Source organism: Balaenoptera physalus (genome assembly GCF_965194825.1).
Source record: "Balaenoptera physalus genome assembly, chromosome: 1".
NCBI lineage: Eukaryota > Metazoa > Chordata > Mammalia > Artiodactyla > Balaenopteridae > Balaenoptera > Balaenoptera physalus.
In genome coordinates this window covers 95,216,950-95,233,921 of record NC_138882.1, presented here as the reverse complement: position 1 = coordinate 95,233,921, position 16,972 = coordinate 95,216,950, and the positions used below count along the sequence as shown (strand labels likewise).

The following is a 16,972-nucleotide window of genomic DNA, read 5'->3' as shown; positions in this document are numbered from 1 at the left end:
TGATATTCTTTGTCTGATAATATCAATATCTGAAGTCTTTTTCAGGTCTGATTTTGCTCTTTGTTCTTTCTGCTGACTTTTTATTCTTTGAGCCTTATTTATGTTTTTTGATTCCTTGGTTTTTTATCTGTGGTAGTTCTTTGAGGCTTGTGTTGAAATTGGTATCCTCCCAGAAAGATTTTCTTGGGGACACTACTAACGAGGAGCCCATTTTAAAGTAAATTCTCCAACTGAAGTTTTTTGAGATTATAGAGATAGCATGAATCTAGCTATAAATGACCACCCCGCTCCCCTCCCCAATATAAGGCCACTTCATGGCTACAAATTTTCAGGACAGTTTTCATACCATTCACTCAGTGCCAAGATCAAGACAGACAAGTTTCCTTACTGTACCCTTCTGTGTGGCAGATTTATTTCTTGTTTATGCTTTCACTGAGTAGGTAGTCCTTTGGGTTTGTGACTCTGTACAGGGTTCTCTTATTGGATTCTCTACCTTTAGTGAGCCCTGAGTTTTATCTCCTATCTCTTTTACCCTAGGTAGGTTCAGCAGATACCCGTAGGCCAAATGCTGGCTTTGATGCTAGCCCCAAACCTACTGTTACTACGCTTTAAAGTTGTAATTTCAAGTAGGCAGATTCCTTATGTTTTAGACATTTACTTTTAAATTATTTTTATCAGGAAAGTTGTTCAGCGTATCTAGGTGATTTTTCTGTCAAAAATGGAAGTCTTTGATTTTTTTAATAAATAAAAATTATATACACAAATAGTTTCACCTAATATGTTTATACCTGCCAATTGGCATGATAATCAATAAAATGTTTCTCACTTTTCTATGGCTTTTCTTCTTCAGTTTCCTTTTGAGTTTTCTGAAATAGACCATTGAGGGGGATGGTGCACATTAAAACTTAGATAAATCACTTGTAAACCTCAGTATCATACCTTATTCAGTTTCAGAATAGTTGCTGACTATGACTACATATGACTGTTTCAAGAAAAATATTTAACACAGCATTTTGTGCTAATGGTGGATATTAAAATTTTTTTCCGTTGGATTTTCTTTCTACTTTGATGGAAATTAGAACAGCTTATATATCTGTGATGTTTTAGTACCCTTTAGAAATCTGTGCTGCTTTTATGGTACTCCATATATTTCTTGGGCTAGTACCTCTTAATCCAATTCTACATGTGTAGTCAGGTGAAATAGTCCCTCAAAGTGAGATATTACAAAAAATGATTTAGATGGTATTTCTGTAAGAGGAATTAGAATGTATTTAGGAGGAGATAGAGTATTATATTATTCCCCTTCCCCAAATATAATAAGTAAAAGAGATCTCATAAATGATAAATGGGGAATAATGAATAAGAAAGAAGACAAATTATAGTTAATCCTCTGGCTGGCTTTCCAAAATCCAAGTGATTATATAATTCAGCCCTCTGTATGGGATTGAGTAAAAGGTACTTTTCCCTTAAAGTAATTGAAGTCATGTGTTCTTTAAGTAGATTAAGACATTTTAAGAATTTCAAATTTGTGCTGAGGTAATCTATTGAAATTTGTACTTGTTCACATAATTTTTGACATTAATGGAATTATTTAACGACATGATTTTTGAAGTGATCTCTATGCTAATATTTTTGTTAGTTTGAAATTATTTATTTTGACTGGAATATTGAATAAAATATTTTAAATTTCTCTTGATTTTTTAGTGTAACAATTTAAGGAAACAAGTTGAAAATAAAAGTAAGTTTATTGAAGAACTCCAGCAGGAGGTATGTACTGATTCTCAAAATAAAACTATTAAAAAAAAAAAAACCTATGTTTTCACTACAGTTTTAGAGAATAATGCTTTCCTTTCTTTACTTTAGTAATTTTAGTCTAAGTCAGTGACAGTGCAAGTTTGAATTACTTTGATATTAAACATAATTCTTTATTTTTAACTTTTAACAGAATAAGGCCTTAAAAAAAAAAAGTACAGCAGAAAGCAAGCAACTGAATGTTTATGAGATAAAGGTATTTGGAATCCTTATTTTTGTTTTAAAAATACTAGCACATAGATGAGAATTTAGGAATTTTAAGCCCTTTATTTATATTGTAGCAATTATTTTTAATCATTATCTTTTGAGATTGTGGGGATCAATCCTTTTAATTGTAGTAGAGTGCACATCTTTGGTTTATCTATGTTAAAATCATCTAAGCAGCTTAGAATATATGTACGTGTGTGTATATATATGTCTTCATATTCCTTACCCATACATTGAAAATTGAGCTTGAGTAGGTTTGGGGTGGAGCCTTGGAATTGTTAGTCTGGATAAAAAAGTCAAGGCCACACTATATGCTCCCTGCAAGAGACACACTTTATTTAATATAAAGATAAAAGGAAGTTGAAGTAAAAATATGGAAAAAGATATATCATATACCATACAAACAGTAAGCATAGAAAAGCTGGAATGACAATATTTATAACGCATAAAATAGATTGAAATACAAGGAGTATTATCAGAGATCCTAAGGAGCATTTGATAATGATAAAGGTATCAGTTCATCAGGAAGATATAACAGTCATGAATGTATTTGTTCTTAATAGCAGAGCTTCAATATACATGAAGCAAAAACTTAAAAAACTAAAATGAGAAATAGATAATTTCATTATTGTATTTGTGGGTTGTAATAGCCCTCTTTCAGCAATTGATGCAACTAGAAGAAAATTGGTAAGAATATACAAAATTTGAACAACATTATTAACTACCTTGACTTAATTGACATTTGTAGAACATTATAGCTACAACTGTAAATTCTTTTGAAGTGCACTTAGGTTGTTTACCAAGATAGACCATATGCTGGGCCATACATTTAAAAATATTAAAGTCTTATAGAGTATATTCTCTCACTACAACAGAATTCAATTACAAATAAGTAACCATAGGATATCTGGAAAAGCCTAAATATTTGCAAATTAAGCATTATACTAGTAAATAACTCATGGGCCAAAGAAGAAATCACAAGGAAAATTAGAAATTATTTTAAACTGAATGATCATAAAAATACAATATGCCAAAATTTGTGGGATGCAACTAAAGCAGTTCTTGTAGGGAAATTTATAAATAATGTTTATTTTAGAAAAGGAGAAATGACCTAGGTTTTCATCCAGATACTGAAAAGAGGTGAGCAAATGAAACCCATAGAAAGTAGACTAAAGGAAATAATAAAAATGAAAAGAGAGATCAAAGAAATAAGAGAGACAAAGACAAAAATTAATGAAATCAGAAGTTGATTCTTTGAAAATATTAATAAAATTGATACGCCCCTAGCAGGGTTGATTACAAAAGGAGAGAGAGTAAAATTCACTGAAGGCAGGAATAAAATAGGACATTACCATATAGATACTGTAAATATTAAAAGGATAACAAAAGAATGTCATGGACAATATTATATCAATAAATTTGAAACTTAGATGAAATGGGCAAATTTCTTTTTTAAAAAATTTAATTAAATTTAACTTTTTTATACAGCAGGTTCTTATTAGTTATCGATTTTATACATATTAGTGTATATATGTGTCTCCCAATTCTTCCCACCGCCACCCCCACCCCCACCCCCACTTTTCCCCCTTGCTGTCCATACGTTTGTTCTCTACATCTGTGTCTCTGTTTCAGCCTTGCAAACCAGTTCATCTGTACCATTTTTTCTAGATTCCACATATATGCGTTGATATGTGATATTTGTTTTTCTCTTTCTGACTTACTTCACTCTGTATGACAGTCTTTAGGTCCATCCACATCTTTGCAAATGACCCAATTTCGTTCCTTTTTATGGCCGAGTAATATTCCATTGTATATATGGGCAAATTTCTTGGAAAACCTAACTTCCTAAAAACTTACACAAGATGAAACAGTACATCTGAAGAGCCATATATCAGGGAAATTGAATTTGTCATCAAAAATCTCCTAGAGAAGAGATATACCATGTTCTTGGATTGGAAGAATCAATATTGTGAAAATGACTATGCTACCCAAAGCAATCTACAGATTCAGTGCAATCCCTATCAAACTACCAATGGCATTTTTCACAGAACTAGAAGAAAAAAATCTTAAAATTTTTATGGAGACACAAAAGACCCTGAATAACCAAAACAATCTTGAGAAAGAAAAATGGAGCTGGAGGAATCAGACTCCCTGACTTCAGACTATACTACAAAGCTACAGTAATCAAGACAATATAGTACTGGCACAAAAACAGAAATATAGATCAATGGAACAGGATAGAAATCCCAGAGATAAACCCACGCACCTATGGTCAACTAATCTATGACAAAGGAGGCAAGGATATACAATGGAGAAAAGACAGTCTCTTCAATAAGTGGTGCTGGGAAAGCTGGACAGCTACATGTAAAAGAATGAAATTAGAACACTCCCCAACACCATACACAAAAATAAACTCAAAATGGATTAGAGACCTAAATGTAAGACCAGACACTATAAAACTCTTAGAGGAAAACATAGGCAGAACACTCTATGACATAAATACAGCAAGATCTTTTCTGACCCACCTCCTAGAGTAATGGAAATAAAAACAAAAATAAACAAATGGGACCTAATGAAACTTCAAAGCTTTTGCACAGCAAAGGAAACCATAAACAAGATGAAAAGACAACCCTCAGAATGGGAGAAAATATTTGCAAACGAATCAACAGACAAAGGATTAATCTCCAAAATATATAAAGAGTTCATGCAGCTCAATATCAAAAAAACAAACAACCCAATCAAAAAATGGGCAGAAGATCTAAATAGACATTTCTCCAAAGAAGACATACAGATGGCCAAAAGCACATGAAAAGATGCTCAACATCACTAATTATTAGAGAAATGCAAATCAAACCTACCATGAGGTATCACCTCACACCAGTCAGGATGGCCATCATCAAAAAAGTCTACAAACAAATGCTGGAGAAGGTGTGGAGAAAAGGGAACCCTCTTACACTGTTGGTTGGAATGTAAATTGATACAGCCACTATGGAGAACAGTATGGAAGTTCCTAAAAAAACTAAAAAGAGAATTACCATATGACCCAGCAATCCCACTACTGGGCATATACCCAGAGAAAACCATAATTCAGAAAGACACATGCACCCCAGTGTTCATTGCAGCACTATTTACAATAGCCAGGTCATGGAAGCAACCTAAATGCCCATTGACAGACGACTGGATAAAGAAGACATGGTATATATATACAATGGAATATTACTTATCCATAAAAAGGAACGAAATTGGGTCATTTGTAGAGATGTGGTTGGACCTAAAGACTGTCATACAGAGTGAAGCAAGTCAGAAAGAGAAAAACAAATATCATATATTAATGCATATTTGTGGAATCCAGAAAAATGGTACAGATGAACCGGTTTGCAGGGCAGAAATAGAGACACAGATGTAGAGAACAAACGTATGGACACCAAGGGGGGAAGTGTGGGGGGGTGGTGTGGTGGGACAAATTGAGAGATTGGGATTGACATGTATACACCAGTATGTATAAAATAGATAACTAATAAGAACCTGCTGTATAAAAAAAATTAAATAAAATTCAAAAAAATCTCCTAGAGAAAATCCTGATCTGGAAGTTCTCAGGTGAATTCTAACACACACTTCAGGAAGAAATAATGCCAGTGTTCTACAAATTCTTTCAAAAAATAGAAGAGGGGAAACAATTCTCAACTAGTTTTTTTTTTTTTTTTTTTTTTTTTTAAGAGATTAGAAGTGGTCCCTGATCAGATTCAGGGCCAGTTGCTTCTCGGAATGTTTGGTGATATTCTTTTTAAAGTTTAATTTTTATTTATTTATTTATTTATGGCTGTGTTGGGTCTTCGTTTCTGTGTAAGGGCTTTCTCTAGTTGTGGCAAGTGGGGGCCACTCTTCATCACGGTGCGCAGGCCTCTCATTATCGCGGCCTCTCTTGTTGCGGGGCACAGGCTCCAGACGCGCAGGCTCAGTAATTGTGGCTCACGGGCCTAGTTGCTCCGTGGCATGTGGGATCTTCCCAGACCAGGGCTCGAACCCGTGTCCCCTGCATTGGCAGGCAGATTCTCAACCACTGCGCCACCAGGGAAGCCCTTGCCATTTTCTTAATTGTTTTGGATTTGTTTTTGTAGGTGTTTTTTCTTCCCTTCCTCTTTTGTTCTCTTCTCTTGTGATTTGATGACTATCTTTTAGTGTTGTGTTTGTGTTGCTTTTTCTTCTTTGTGTGTGATTCTATTGTTTTTTATTTGCAGTTCCCATGAGGTTTTGATATAGCAATCTTTATATATACAAGGTTGGTTTAAGTTGCTGGTATCTTAATTTCAAATGCATTTCCCATTTCCTGCTTTTGTACTCTCCTCACGGTTGCTAGTTTTGATATATTTGTATGTGGATGAATTTTCACTTTTACTGTATGTTTGCCTTTACCAGTGAGTTTTCCCATTTGTGATTTTCTTGTTTCTAGTTGTGGCCTCTTTTTCTCCCCACCTAGAGAAGTTCTTTTAGCATTTTTTTGTAAGGCTGGTTTGGTAGTGCTGAATTCTTTTAGCTTTTGCTTATCTGTAAAGCTTTTGATTTCTCCCTGGAATCTGAATGAGAGCCTTGCTGGGTAAAGTATTCTTTTTTTTTTTTAAACTTTGGGTTTACTTTATTTATTTATTTATTTATTTATGGCTGTGTTGGATCTTCATTTCTGTGTGAGGGCCTTCTCTAGTTGTGGCAAGTGGGGGCCACTCTTCATCGCAGTGCGCGGGCCTCTCACTATCGCGGCCTCTCTCGTTGCAGAGCACAGGCTCCAATCGTGCAGGCTCAGTAATTGTGGCTCACGGGCCTAGCCGCTCCGCGGCATGTGGGATCCTCCCAGACCAGGGCTCGAACCCGTGTGCCTTGCATTGGCAAGCAGATTCTCAACCACTGCGCCACCAGGGAAGCCCTGGGTAAAGTATTCTTGGTTGTAGGTTTTTCCCTTTCATCACTTTAAATATATTCTGCCACTCCCTTCTGGCCTACAGAGTTTCTGCTGAAAAATCAACTGATAACCTTATGGGGTTTTCCTTGTATATTATTTGTCGCTTTTTTCTTTTTTCTTTTAATATTTTTTTCTTGGTATTTAATTTTTTTCAGTCTGATTAATATGTGTTTTGGCATGTTCCTCCTTGGGTTTATCCTGTATGGGACTCTGTGCTTCCTGGCCTTGAGTGAGTGTTTCCTTTCTCCTATTAGGGAAAGTTTTGACTATAATTTCTTCAAATATTTTCTCAGGCCCTTTCTCTTTCTCTTCTCCTTCTGGGACCCCTATAATGCAAATGTTCGTACATTTAATGTTGTCCCAGAGGTCTCTGAGACTGTCCTCATTTCTTTAAATTCTTTTTTCTTTATTCTGTTCTGTGGCAGTGATTTCCACCATTCTGTATTCCAGCTCACTTGTTCATTCTTCTGCCTCAGTTATTCTGCTATTGGTTCCTTCTAGTGTATTTTTCATTTCATTTATTGTATTGTTCATCTCTGTTCTTTAAATCTTGTAGCTCTTTGTTAAACATTTCTTGTATCTTCTTGGTCTGTGCCTCCATTCTTTTTCTGAGATTTTGAATCATCTTTACTATTGTTACTCTGAATTCTTTTTCATGTAGGTTGCCTATGTCCTCTTCATTTAGTTGTTCTTGTGGGTTTTTATCTTTTTCCTTCATCTGAAACATATTTCTCTGTCATCTCATTTTGTCTAACTTTCTGTGTTTGTGGTCTCCTTTCCGCAGGCTGCAGGATCATAGTTCCTCTTGCTTCTGGTGTCTGCCCCTTGGTGGAAGAGTTTGGTCCAGGGCCTTGTGGAGGCTTCCTGGTGGGAGGGACTGGTGCCTGCCCTCTGGTGGGTGGAGCTGGGTCTTGTCCCTCTGGTGGGCAGAACTGTGTCAAGGGATATGTTTTGAGGTGGCTGTGAGCTCAGTACTCCTTTAGGCAGCCTGTCTACTGATGGGTGGTGTTGTATTCCTATCCTGCTGGTTGTTTGGCCTGAGATGTTCCAGCGCTGGAGCCTGCATGCTGTTTGTGGGGCTGGGTCTTGGTGCTGAAATGGGAACTTCCAGGAGTGCTTATGCTGATCAGTATTCCCTGAGGCCTCCGCAACCAGTGTCCTTGCTTCCAAGTGAGCTACAGCCGACCCGTGCCTCCCCAGGAGACCTTCCAAGACCCCTAGGTAGGTCTAGCCCAGGTTCCTATGGAGATACTGCTTTGTGCTGGGTCCCAGTGCATATGAGACCCTGTGTGTGCCCTCTAAGAATGGAGTCTCTGTATCCCTCAGCTCTGTTGGGCTCCTGCACTCAAGCCCCACTGGCCTTCAAAGCCAAATGCTCTGGTGGTTCTTCCTCCCGATGCCAGAGCCTCACACTGTGTTGGAGGGCTATTTTTATGTGGGATCATCCTTGTGTAGTCTCTGTGTGTTTAATATTTTTTGGTTTGAGGGCTGTTTTTAGTATGGATGTCTGCCACCTGTTTCCTAGTGTATGCTGGCCGTTATCCCCTTGATAGGAGGTTGTGGTGACCAGAGCCTGCACTGGATATTGAGTGGGGCCTCCCCTTTGCTCTGTGATCGTCACAGCCCTGTCAGGGGCAGGGTTTGCTCCCTAGTTCTTGGAGTAGAGGCCCCCAGATCTGTTTTGGAGCTGTGTTTCTGATCTGCAGTGCTAGGTAGGCAGGATTGGAGCATTCCCACTGGGAGAGATGCCACTAAATATTACTCCTCTGAAACTGTTCACCTGTGAGCATGCTCTGTTGTGTCACCTTTTACCCATTGTGTAGGCTCACAAATTACATTTTTGTTGGCAGTGCTCGTGGCCCACCTTAACTGTGGGTATGCTGGCAATTGATTGGCCCTGGTGTCTCTTAGGCGTTGTTTTCACCAGGCCACCACCGCAGACCTACTGAAGTCAGGTCCAAGGACTGCAGTAATCGTGCACCTGGACCCACTGTTGGAGCTATGGAGGCTGCTCAGACTCTGGCCTAGCCTAACTCCTGCGTGTATGTGCCCACAAACCCTCCACCTGCTAAAGCTAGACCTGTCTCATCTGCGGGAGCACTCATTGTCTGTTCAAATGTTCCACAGGTGCTGAATTTACAAAGCTGGCAACGGGGGTGTAAATCTGTGGTTTGCACAGCCTCAAGGAGAGATTTCAGCTCTTCTTCCTTAGTCACACAACCCCTGGGGCTCAGCTTTGGTTTCAGCTCCACATCTGCATGTGGGTCACCCACCGGTGTCTGCTCCTGAGGCTGCCCCAGAGTACATGAGCCTGCCCTGGCCAGAGGGGGCTGGGGCGGCGATTTGGGTATGTGAGCCCACCCAGACAGGTTGGGGGGAGCTGAGGCGGTGACCAGGGCATGCAGGTCCACTCAGGTGGGAGCTCCTCCTAATGCCCATGGAGGCAAGGGCCAGCACATGGGGAAAGAGGCTGCAATGACAGCCCCGCCCTTCATGTGCCACTCAACAACGATGCTTCACTTCTATGGTGCCCCAGGCTTCTTCCACGAACGTTCCCAGTTGCGGAGTTCCTCACTTCCGTCCCTTCAGGCTGTCTCCTCGCAGCCAACAGCAGACCTCTCCCTGGGTCTGCTCTCCAAACCCCATGTTCCAGCACCCAGCCCCCGCCCGCAGTGGCAGACACATGTCTCAGGCTGGGGCGTGCAGGGCTGTGGCATGGACCATCTGTGTAGGTCTCACTCTGTGATGCCTGCCACAGACTGGTTGCTGTGCTCTCCTTCGAGCCCCTGAAGTTCCCCTTGTGTCCCAGCTGATCTCCCCACTGGTGAGGGGGCTTCCCTGGGTGCAGGAACCTCTCCTCTTCTTCAGCTCCCCACCAGGGGCACTGGTCCCATCCCACTTCCTCTTTTTTTCCTTTCTTTCGTCCTACTGAGTTATGCAGGAATCTTTCTTGTCCTTTTAGGTGTCCGAGGTCCTCTGCTAGTGTTTAGCAGGTGCTCTGTGAGAATTGTTCCATTTGTGGATGTATTCGTTGGGAGAGGTGAACTCCATGTCCTCCTACTCTACCATCTTGACTCCTCCCCACCTCACTGTGGTTTTTTTTTTTTTTTTTTTTAATTTTAAATTATTTATTTATTTATGGCTGTGTTTGGTCTTCGTTTCTGTGCGAGGGCTTCCTCTAGTTGTGGCAGGTGGGGGCCACTCTTCATCGCGGTGCACGGGCCTCTCACTATCGTGGCCTCTCTTGTTGTGAATCACAGGCTCCAGACGCGCAGGCTCAGCAATTGTGGGTCACGGGCCTAATCGCTCCGCGGCACGTGGGATCCTCCCAGACCAGGGCTCGAACCCGTGTCCCTTGCATTGGCAGGCAGATTCTCAACCACTGTGCCACCAGGGAAGCCCTTCACTGTGGTTTTGATTTGCATTTCCCTGATGATTAGTGATGTTCAGCATCTTTTCATCTGCCTGTTGGCCTTCTGCATGTCTGTTTTGGAAAAATGTCTATTCAGGTCTTCTGTCCATTTTTTAATCGAGTTGCTTGTTTTTTTTGATGTTGAGTTGTATGAGCTCTTTGTATATTTTGGATGTTAATCCCTTATCAGATATATTGTTAGAAATATTTTTTCCCATTCAGTAGAGTGCTTTTTCATTTTGTTGATAGTTTCCTTCTCTATGCAAAAGTTTTTATTTTGATTCCCATTTGTTTAAGTTTTGCTTTTGTTACCCTTGCCTGAGAAGACATATCCAAAAAAAAATATTGATAAGATCAGTGTCAAAGAGCATACTGCCTATGTTTTCTCCTAGGAGGTTTATGGTTTCAGGTCTTGCATTTAAGTCTTTAATCTATTTTGTTTATTTTTGTATATGGTGTGAGAAAGTAGTCCAATTTGATTCTTTTGCATGTAGCTGTCCAGTTTTCTCGACACAATTTATGAAGAGGCTGTCTTTTCCTCATTGTGTGTTCTTCTTTTGTTGTAGATTAATTGGCCATATAAGCATAGGTTTATTTCTGGACTCTCTATTCTGTTCCATTGATCTATGTGTCTGTTTTTGTGCCAGCTCCTTTGATTACTGTCGCTTTGTAGTACAGTGTTGAAGTCAGGGAGTGTGATACCTCCTGCTTTGCTGTTCTTTCTCAAGATTATTTTAGCTATCTGGGATCTTTCATGTTTCCATACAAATTTTAAAATTATTTGTTGCAGTTTGGTGAAAAATGCCATTGGTATTTTGATAGGGATTGCACTGAATCTGTAGATTGCCTTAGGTAGTATGGTCATTTTAACAGTATTAATTCTTCCAGTCCCTGAGCTTAGTATATTTTCCCATTTTTTTGTGTGGTGACTTCAATTTCTTTCACCTGTGTCTTATAGTTTTCTGAGTACAGGTCTTTCCCTCTTTATTTAGATTATTCTTAGGTATTTTATTCTATTTTTTACAATTTCAAATGGGATTTAAAAAAATATTTTCTTTCTGCTTGTTCATTGTTAGTGTTTAGACATGCAACAGATATCTGTATGTTCATTTTGTATCCTACTATTTCTTTCAATTTTAGTAAATAATATTTTGGGGGGATTTTGCCCTGTTAATCTACATTTTCTATATTTTGAAAATTGTAGCATCTATAGTATTGTCCTCTTTTCAATCCTGATGCTGGTTATTTATGCCTTTTGTTATTCTTGGTCAGTCTTACCAGGCATTTATCAATTTTGGAAGTTTTAAAAAAACACAACTTTGGATTTTTTGATCTTCTCTGTAGGGTGCTTGTTTTTGTTTCATTAATTTCTGTTCTTTATTACTTTCTCCTCCTTTTATTGTTTTTTCATTATGTTCTTTTTCCAATTTGATATTAATTCTTTGATAATTAATTTTCAGTCTTTCCAGTGTACACATTTTAAGGCAATGTATTTCCTTCTAAGCTTGTTGTAGTTGTGTCTCATAGGTTTAGATATATATTAAATTAGTATTGTTTTGTTCAATACCTTCCTATATTTCTCAGTTTCTGAGCTTAACGGCATGTTATGTTTTTGGAATTGATTTCTATCATAAGCACATTGTATTAGAGAACACACTCTGGTATGACTTCAGTACTTTGGAATTTATTGACATTTGCTTGATGGCCCAATATAGGGTTACTTTTTATAAACACACCCATATATCTGAAAATAATGTGTATTCTACAGTTGTTGGGTGAAGTGTTCCATTTGGTCAAGATTATAGTCATATTCTTTAAACTTCTGCATATTTATTGATTCTATATCTTTACTTCTTTTTTCTTCATGTTTTATTACTTGAATGAGATTGATGTGTTAAAAAATCTCACTTGATGATTGTGGATTTCTATTCTTCCTTGCAGTTCTGTCAGTTTTTCTTTCAATACCACGTTATTAGGTACATACTATAATATACGTAATTTTTTATTATACAATGTGGAACTTTATATATATACTTAATATATATTCTATATATATTCTGTATATTCTATACATAATAGAACTTATTTTCCACTTTAAAGACACTCACTTTATCTATGTAATAGTGTTTTCTTGCCTTAGAGAATAATTCTTCTTTTTTATTGTTATAACTATACCAGTTTTCTTCTTAGTGTTTAGTGTTTGCAGGGTTTTATTTATTTATTTAAAATTTTTATTGGAGTATAGTTGATTTACAATGTTGTGTTAAGCATGGTATTTTTAACAACCTATTTACTATTGTGCTTTCTATATCTTTGTTTTAGATGTGTCTCTTATGAACAACATACAGCTGGAGTTCATAATTTTTGTCCTTTTTACTGGTACATTTTAGCTTCAGAATACATAATCTCCTTTCTCTCTCATGTCTAACTTATATGCTATCATACTCTTATTATTGTCACATATTTTAATGAATTTGTTTTTATAAGGGTTTTGTATTGCCCAGGAAGAAGGAAAGAATAGAGTGAATTGGGGAGAGGCAATAAATACTAAGAATGTTTAGAATTGATGAAATACATGAATTCATAGATATAGGAAGACTGATGGATACCTAGAAGGAAAAATTAGAATAAATCCAGAACTAGACTTAGTACAGTAAAACTACAGAATGTTAGACACACATAGGTCTTAAAAGTAGCTAGAGAGAAATGAGAGATCACCAATGAAAGAATGACAAGAGATTTACCATGGACATCTTAGCAAGCAACAGTGGAAGTTAGAAATCAGTGAAACAATATTCTCAAGTACAGAGAAAAGATCAACCTTGAATTATGTCCACAACATGTCTCTCTTTTATGTTGGAGAAATAAGGACATTTTTAGATCAAAAAGTGAAGGAAACATATTTTTCAAGAACACTCAGATAGTTAACAAAAATGATCATGTATAGGGCCACAGAATTCAAAGGCTTGAAGTCATACAGAATATGTCCTCTAACCACAATTCTATTAATCTAGAAATTACAACATGTGTTTTTTTTAATGAAGGTCTGAAGTTAATACCTTTACTATGAACATTATTATGCCAATATATTTGAAAGATATAAAAAATATAAAGTGAAGTAGATTAACCAAAACAATCTCAAAAAGAATAATTAACCTGAATAGTCCTATTAAGGAGATTGGATCAGCAGTTTAAAATCTTTCAACAAAACAAACTTCAGACTCAGATGGTTTTAGATTGGAGTTGCATTTGTAGAAAATCTATAAGAATCTCCAGATGAGTTAATAAAGTATTGAGTTGTTTAGTAAGGTTGATAGATATATAATCATTACACAGAAAAAATTACTAGTCTTAAACATCTGCAGCAAGCTATTACAAAATGTAATTTTAACAATATACCATTTATGTGAAAATGCTGGTTCTCTCCAAATTGATATACATATTCACACACTGTTGCTGGGAGTTTAAATTGGTACATGTACTTTGGAAAACAATGTCGTTATCTTGTAAAGTTGAACATGCAACCTGCAATTTCAGATCTGGATATAGAGAAATTTATACATTTGTACCAGGAGACAATGTTTTTGAGAATAGTCACACCATTATTGTGTGTATTATCTCCAAGTTGGATACAATTCAGTGTCTGTGAACAGTTGAGTACATAAGTAAACCATGGTATATTCATACAATGGAACACTACTCTGCAGAGAAAATAAAGGAACTATACACACATGAATATGTAAAACCTACTGCTGAGTGAAAATGCAAGACAGAAAAATATACATACTAAGAAAACATTTATACAGAGTCTGAAACAAAAAACTCTGAAATACTGATATATCATTATGCAGTAAAGCTATAAAAAAGGGGAAGGGACTCATGAATATTAAGAATCTTTGTTACACTTGAGGGAGCAGAAGGGGAAACTAATGAACAGAGGCATTCAGAAGCCTTTATCAACATTGATAATGTTCTGTGTTTTAAAGTTGGTGATTGTGGGACTTCCCTGATGGTCCAGTGGCTAAGACTCCGTGCTCCCAATGCAGGGGGGCCGGTTTGATCCCTAGTCAGGAAACTAGATCCCACATGCCACAACTAAGAGTTCACATGCTACAACTAAAGATCCTGCATGCTGCAACTAAAGGACCCATGTGCCACAACTAAAGGTTCCTCACACCTCAACTAAAAGATCCCGCATGCAGCAATGAAGATCCCACATGCTGCAACTATGACCCGGCACAGCCAAATAAATAAATAAATATTAAGAAAAATAAAGTTGGTGGTTCTTCCATGGGTACAGAATACAGTCTGTTTCATTATTAAATTACCCATGCCTCCCTTCCCCAATTCCTGTCACTGTCCTCTACCCTCTCCTCAATTCTAATTCAGTCCTAATGCCATAAGTGATTCTGGAGAGTGGGTGCTAATTAAAGGTCCTCTTTTTAAAAATATTTATTTTATTATTTATTTATTTTTTTTTTGGCTGCATCAGGTCTCAGCTGCGGCACACGGGATCTGTTGTTGCAGTGTGCGGGCTCTAGAGCACGTGGGCTCTGTAGTTGCAGTATGTGGGCTCTCCAGTTGTGGTCCCTGTGCTCAATAGTTGAAGTGCACAGGCTTAGTTGCCCTGAGGCATGTGGGATCTTAGTTCTCTGATCAGGGATCGAACCCACGTCCCCTGAACTGGTAGACGGATTCTTAGCACTGGACCACCTGGGAAGTCCCAAGGTCCTCTTTGTTTTGATAATTATTATATTAGTAAATATTTGTACAAAATATATGGAAAAAATAGAACTTGAAGGTGTTGATTCTTTATAGAAAATTAATCTCAGTAATACTGAGTATGCTTTTTAATGGAATCCATTTTAACTGTTTTTCTTTAGTTGCTTGTGTTTTTAGTGTCATATCTAAGGATCTATTGCCAAATCTATTGTCACGAATTTTGACTCCTATTTCCTTCTAAGAGTTTTTGGTTTTAGCTATTACATGTAGATCTTTAATCTATTTTGAGTTATTTTTGTAATGTGATATGAGGTAAGAGTCCAACTTCATTCTTTTCCATGTGCTTATTATTTGTCTTAACAACATTTGTTAGAAACTGTTCTTTCTCCATTGAATTGTCTTGTCATTCTTATTGTTAGAAACTATTCTTTCTCCATTGAATTGTCTTGTCATTCTAAGTTGACCATAGTTGTATGGCTTTATTTCTGGACTTCCTATTCTATTCCATTGATCCATATGTTTACCTTATGTCAGTACCACGCTGTTTTGATTACTGTAGCTTTGTAGTGAGTTTAAAATTGGGGATTATGTGTCCTTCAACATTGTTCTTTTTCAAGATTGTTTTGGCTATCCAGGGTCCCTGGGAATTCCTTGTAAACTTTAGGATCAATTTGTTCCGACAAAAAGCAGTTGGAATTTGGGTAGAGATTGCAATGAATCTTTTCACTCTATTGATAATGTTCAAGAGGACACTATCAGAGGATGAAAGGACTCTATCAAGGGAGTGAAAAGACAAACCACAGAATTGGAAAAAATATTTGCAAGTCATTATTTGGTAATGATCTAATATCCAGAATATGTAAAGAATACTTACAATTCAGCAACAAAAGCCAGTCACTGAAGAACAAATACTGCATGATACCTAAAATAGTCAAACACATAGAAGCAGAAATTAGAAAAGTAAATACCAGGGACTAGGGGGGAGGGGGAAATGGGGAGTTGTTTTTCAATTTGTGTAGGTTTCAGTTATGCAAGATAAAGTAGTTCTAGAGATCTGCTGTACTACATAGTGCCTGTAGTCAACAATTCTGTATTGTTTACTTAAAGCAATCTACAGTTTCAGTGCAATCCCTATCAAGTTACCAATGGCATTTTTCACAGAAATAGAACAAAAATTTTTACAGTTTGTATGGAAACAAAGGACCCTGAATAGCCAAAGCAATCTTGAGAAAGAAAAATGGAGCTGGAGGAATCAGACTCCCTGACTTCAGACTGTACTACAAAACTACAGTAATCAAGACAGTATGGTACTGGCACAAAAACAGTAATATAGATAAATGGAACAGGATAGAAAGCCCAGAGATAAACCCACACACCTGTGGTCAACTAATCTATGAAAAAGGAGGCAAGAATATACAATGGAGAAAAGACAGCCTCTTCAATAAGTGGTGCTGGGAAAACTGGACAGCTACATGTAAAACAATGAAATTAGAACACTCCCTAACACCATACACAAAAAATAACTTAAAATGGATTAAAGACCTAAATGTAAGGCCAGACACTGTAAAACTCTTAGAGGAAAACATAGGCAGAACACTCTTTGACATAAATCACAGCAAGATCTTTTTGGACGCACCTTCTAGAATAATGAAAATTAAAACAAAAGGGACCTAGTTAAACTTAAAAGCTTTTGCGCAGCAAAGGAAACCATAAACAAGACAAAAAGACAACCCTCAGAATGGGAGAAAATATTTGCAAATGAAGCAACTGACAAGGGATTAATCTCCAAAATATACAAATAGCTCATGCAGCTCACTATCCAGACAAACAACCCAATCAAAAGTGGGCAGAAGACCTAAATAGGC

At 37.3% G+C, this 16,972-nt stretch overlaps 1 protein-coding gene across 1 annotated transcript in view; it reads left to right on the top strand.

Annotated features, from left to right (window-relative positions):
* Positions 1–16,972, top strand: part of SYCP1 (synaptonemal complex protein 1) — a 154,570-nt gene that overhangs the window by 92,019 nt on the left and 45,579 nt on the right. Inside the window, exons 23-24 of the mRNA XM_082458274.1 lie at positions 1,705–1,767; positions 1,946–2,008. Coding sequence (XP_082314400.1) covers positions 1,705–1,767; positions 1,946–2,008 — 126 coding nt within the window. The remainder of the gene's footprint in view (positions 1–1,704; positions 1,768–1,945; positions 2,009–16,972) is intronic.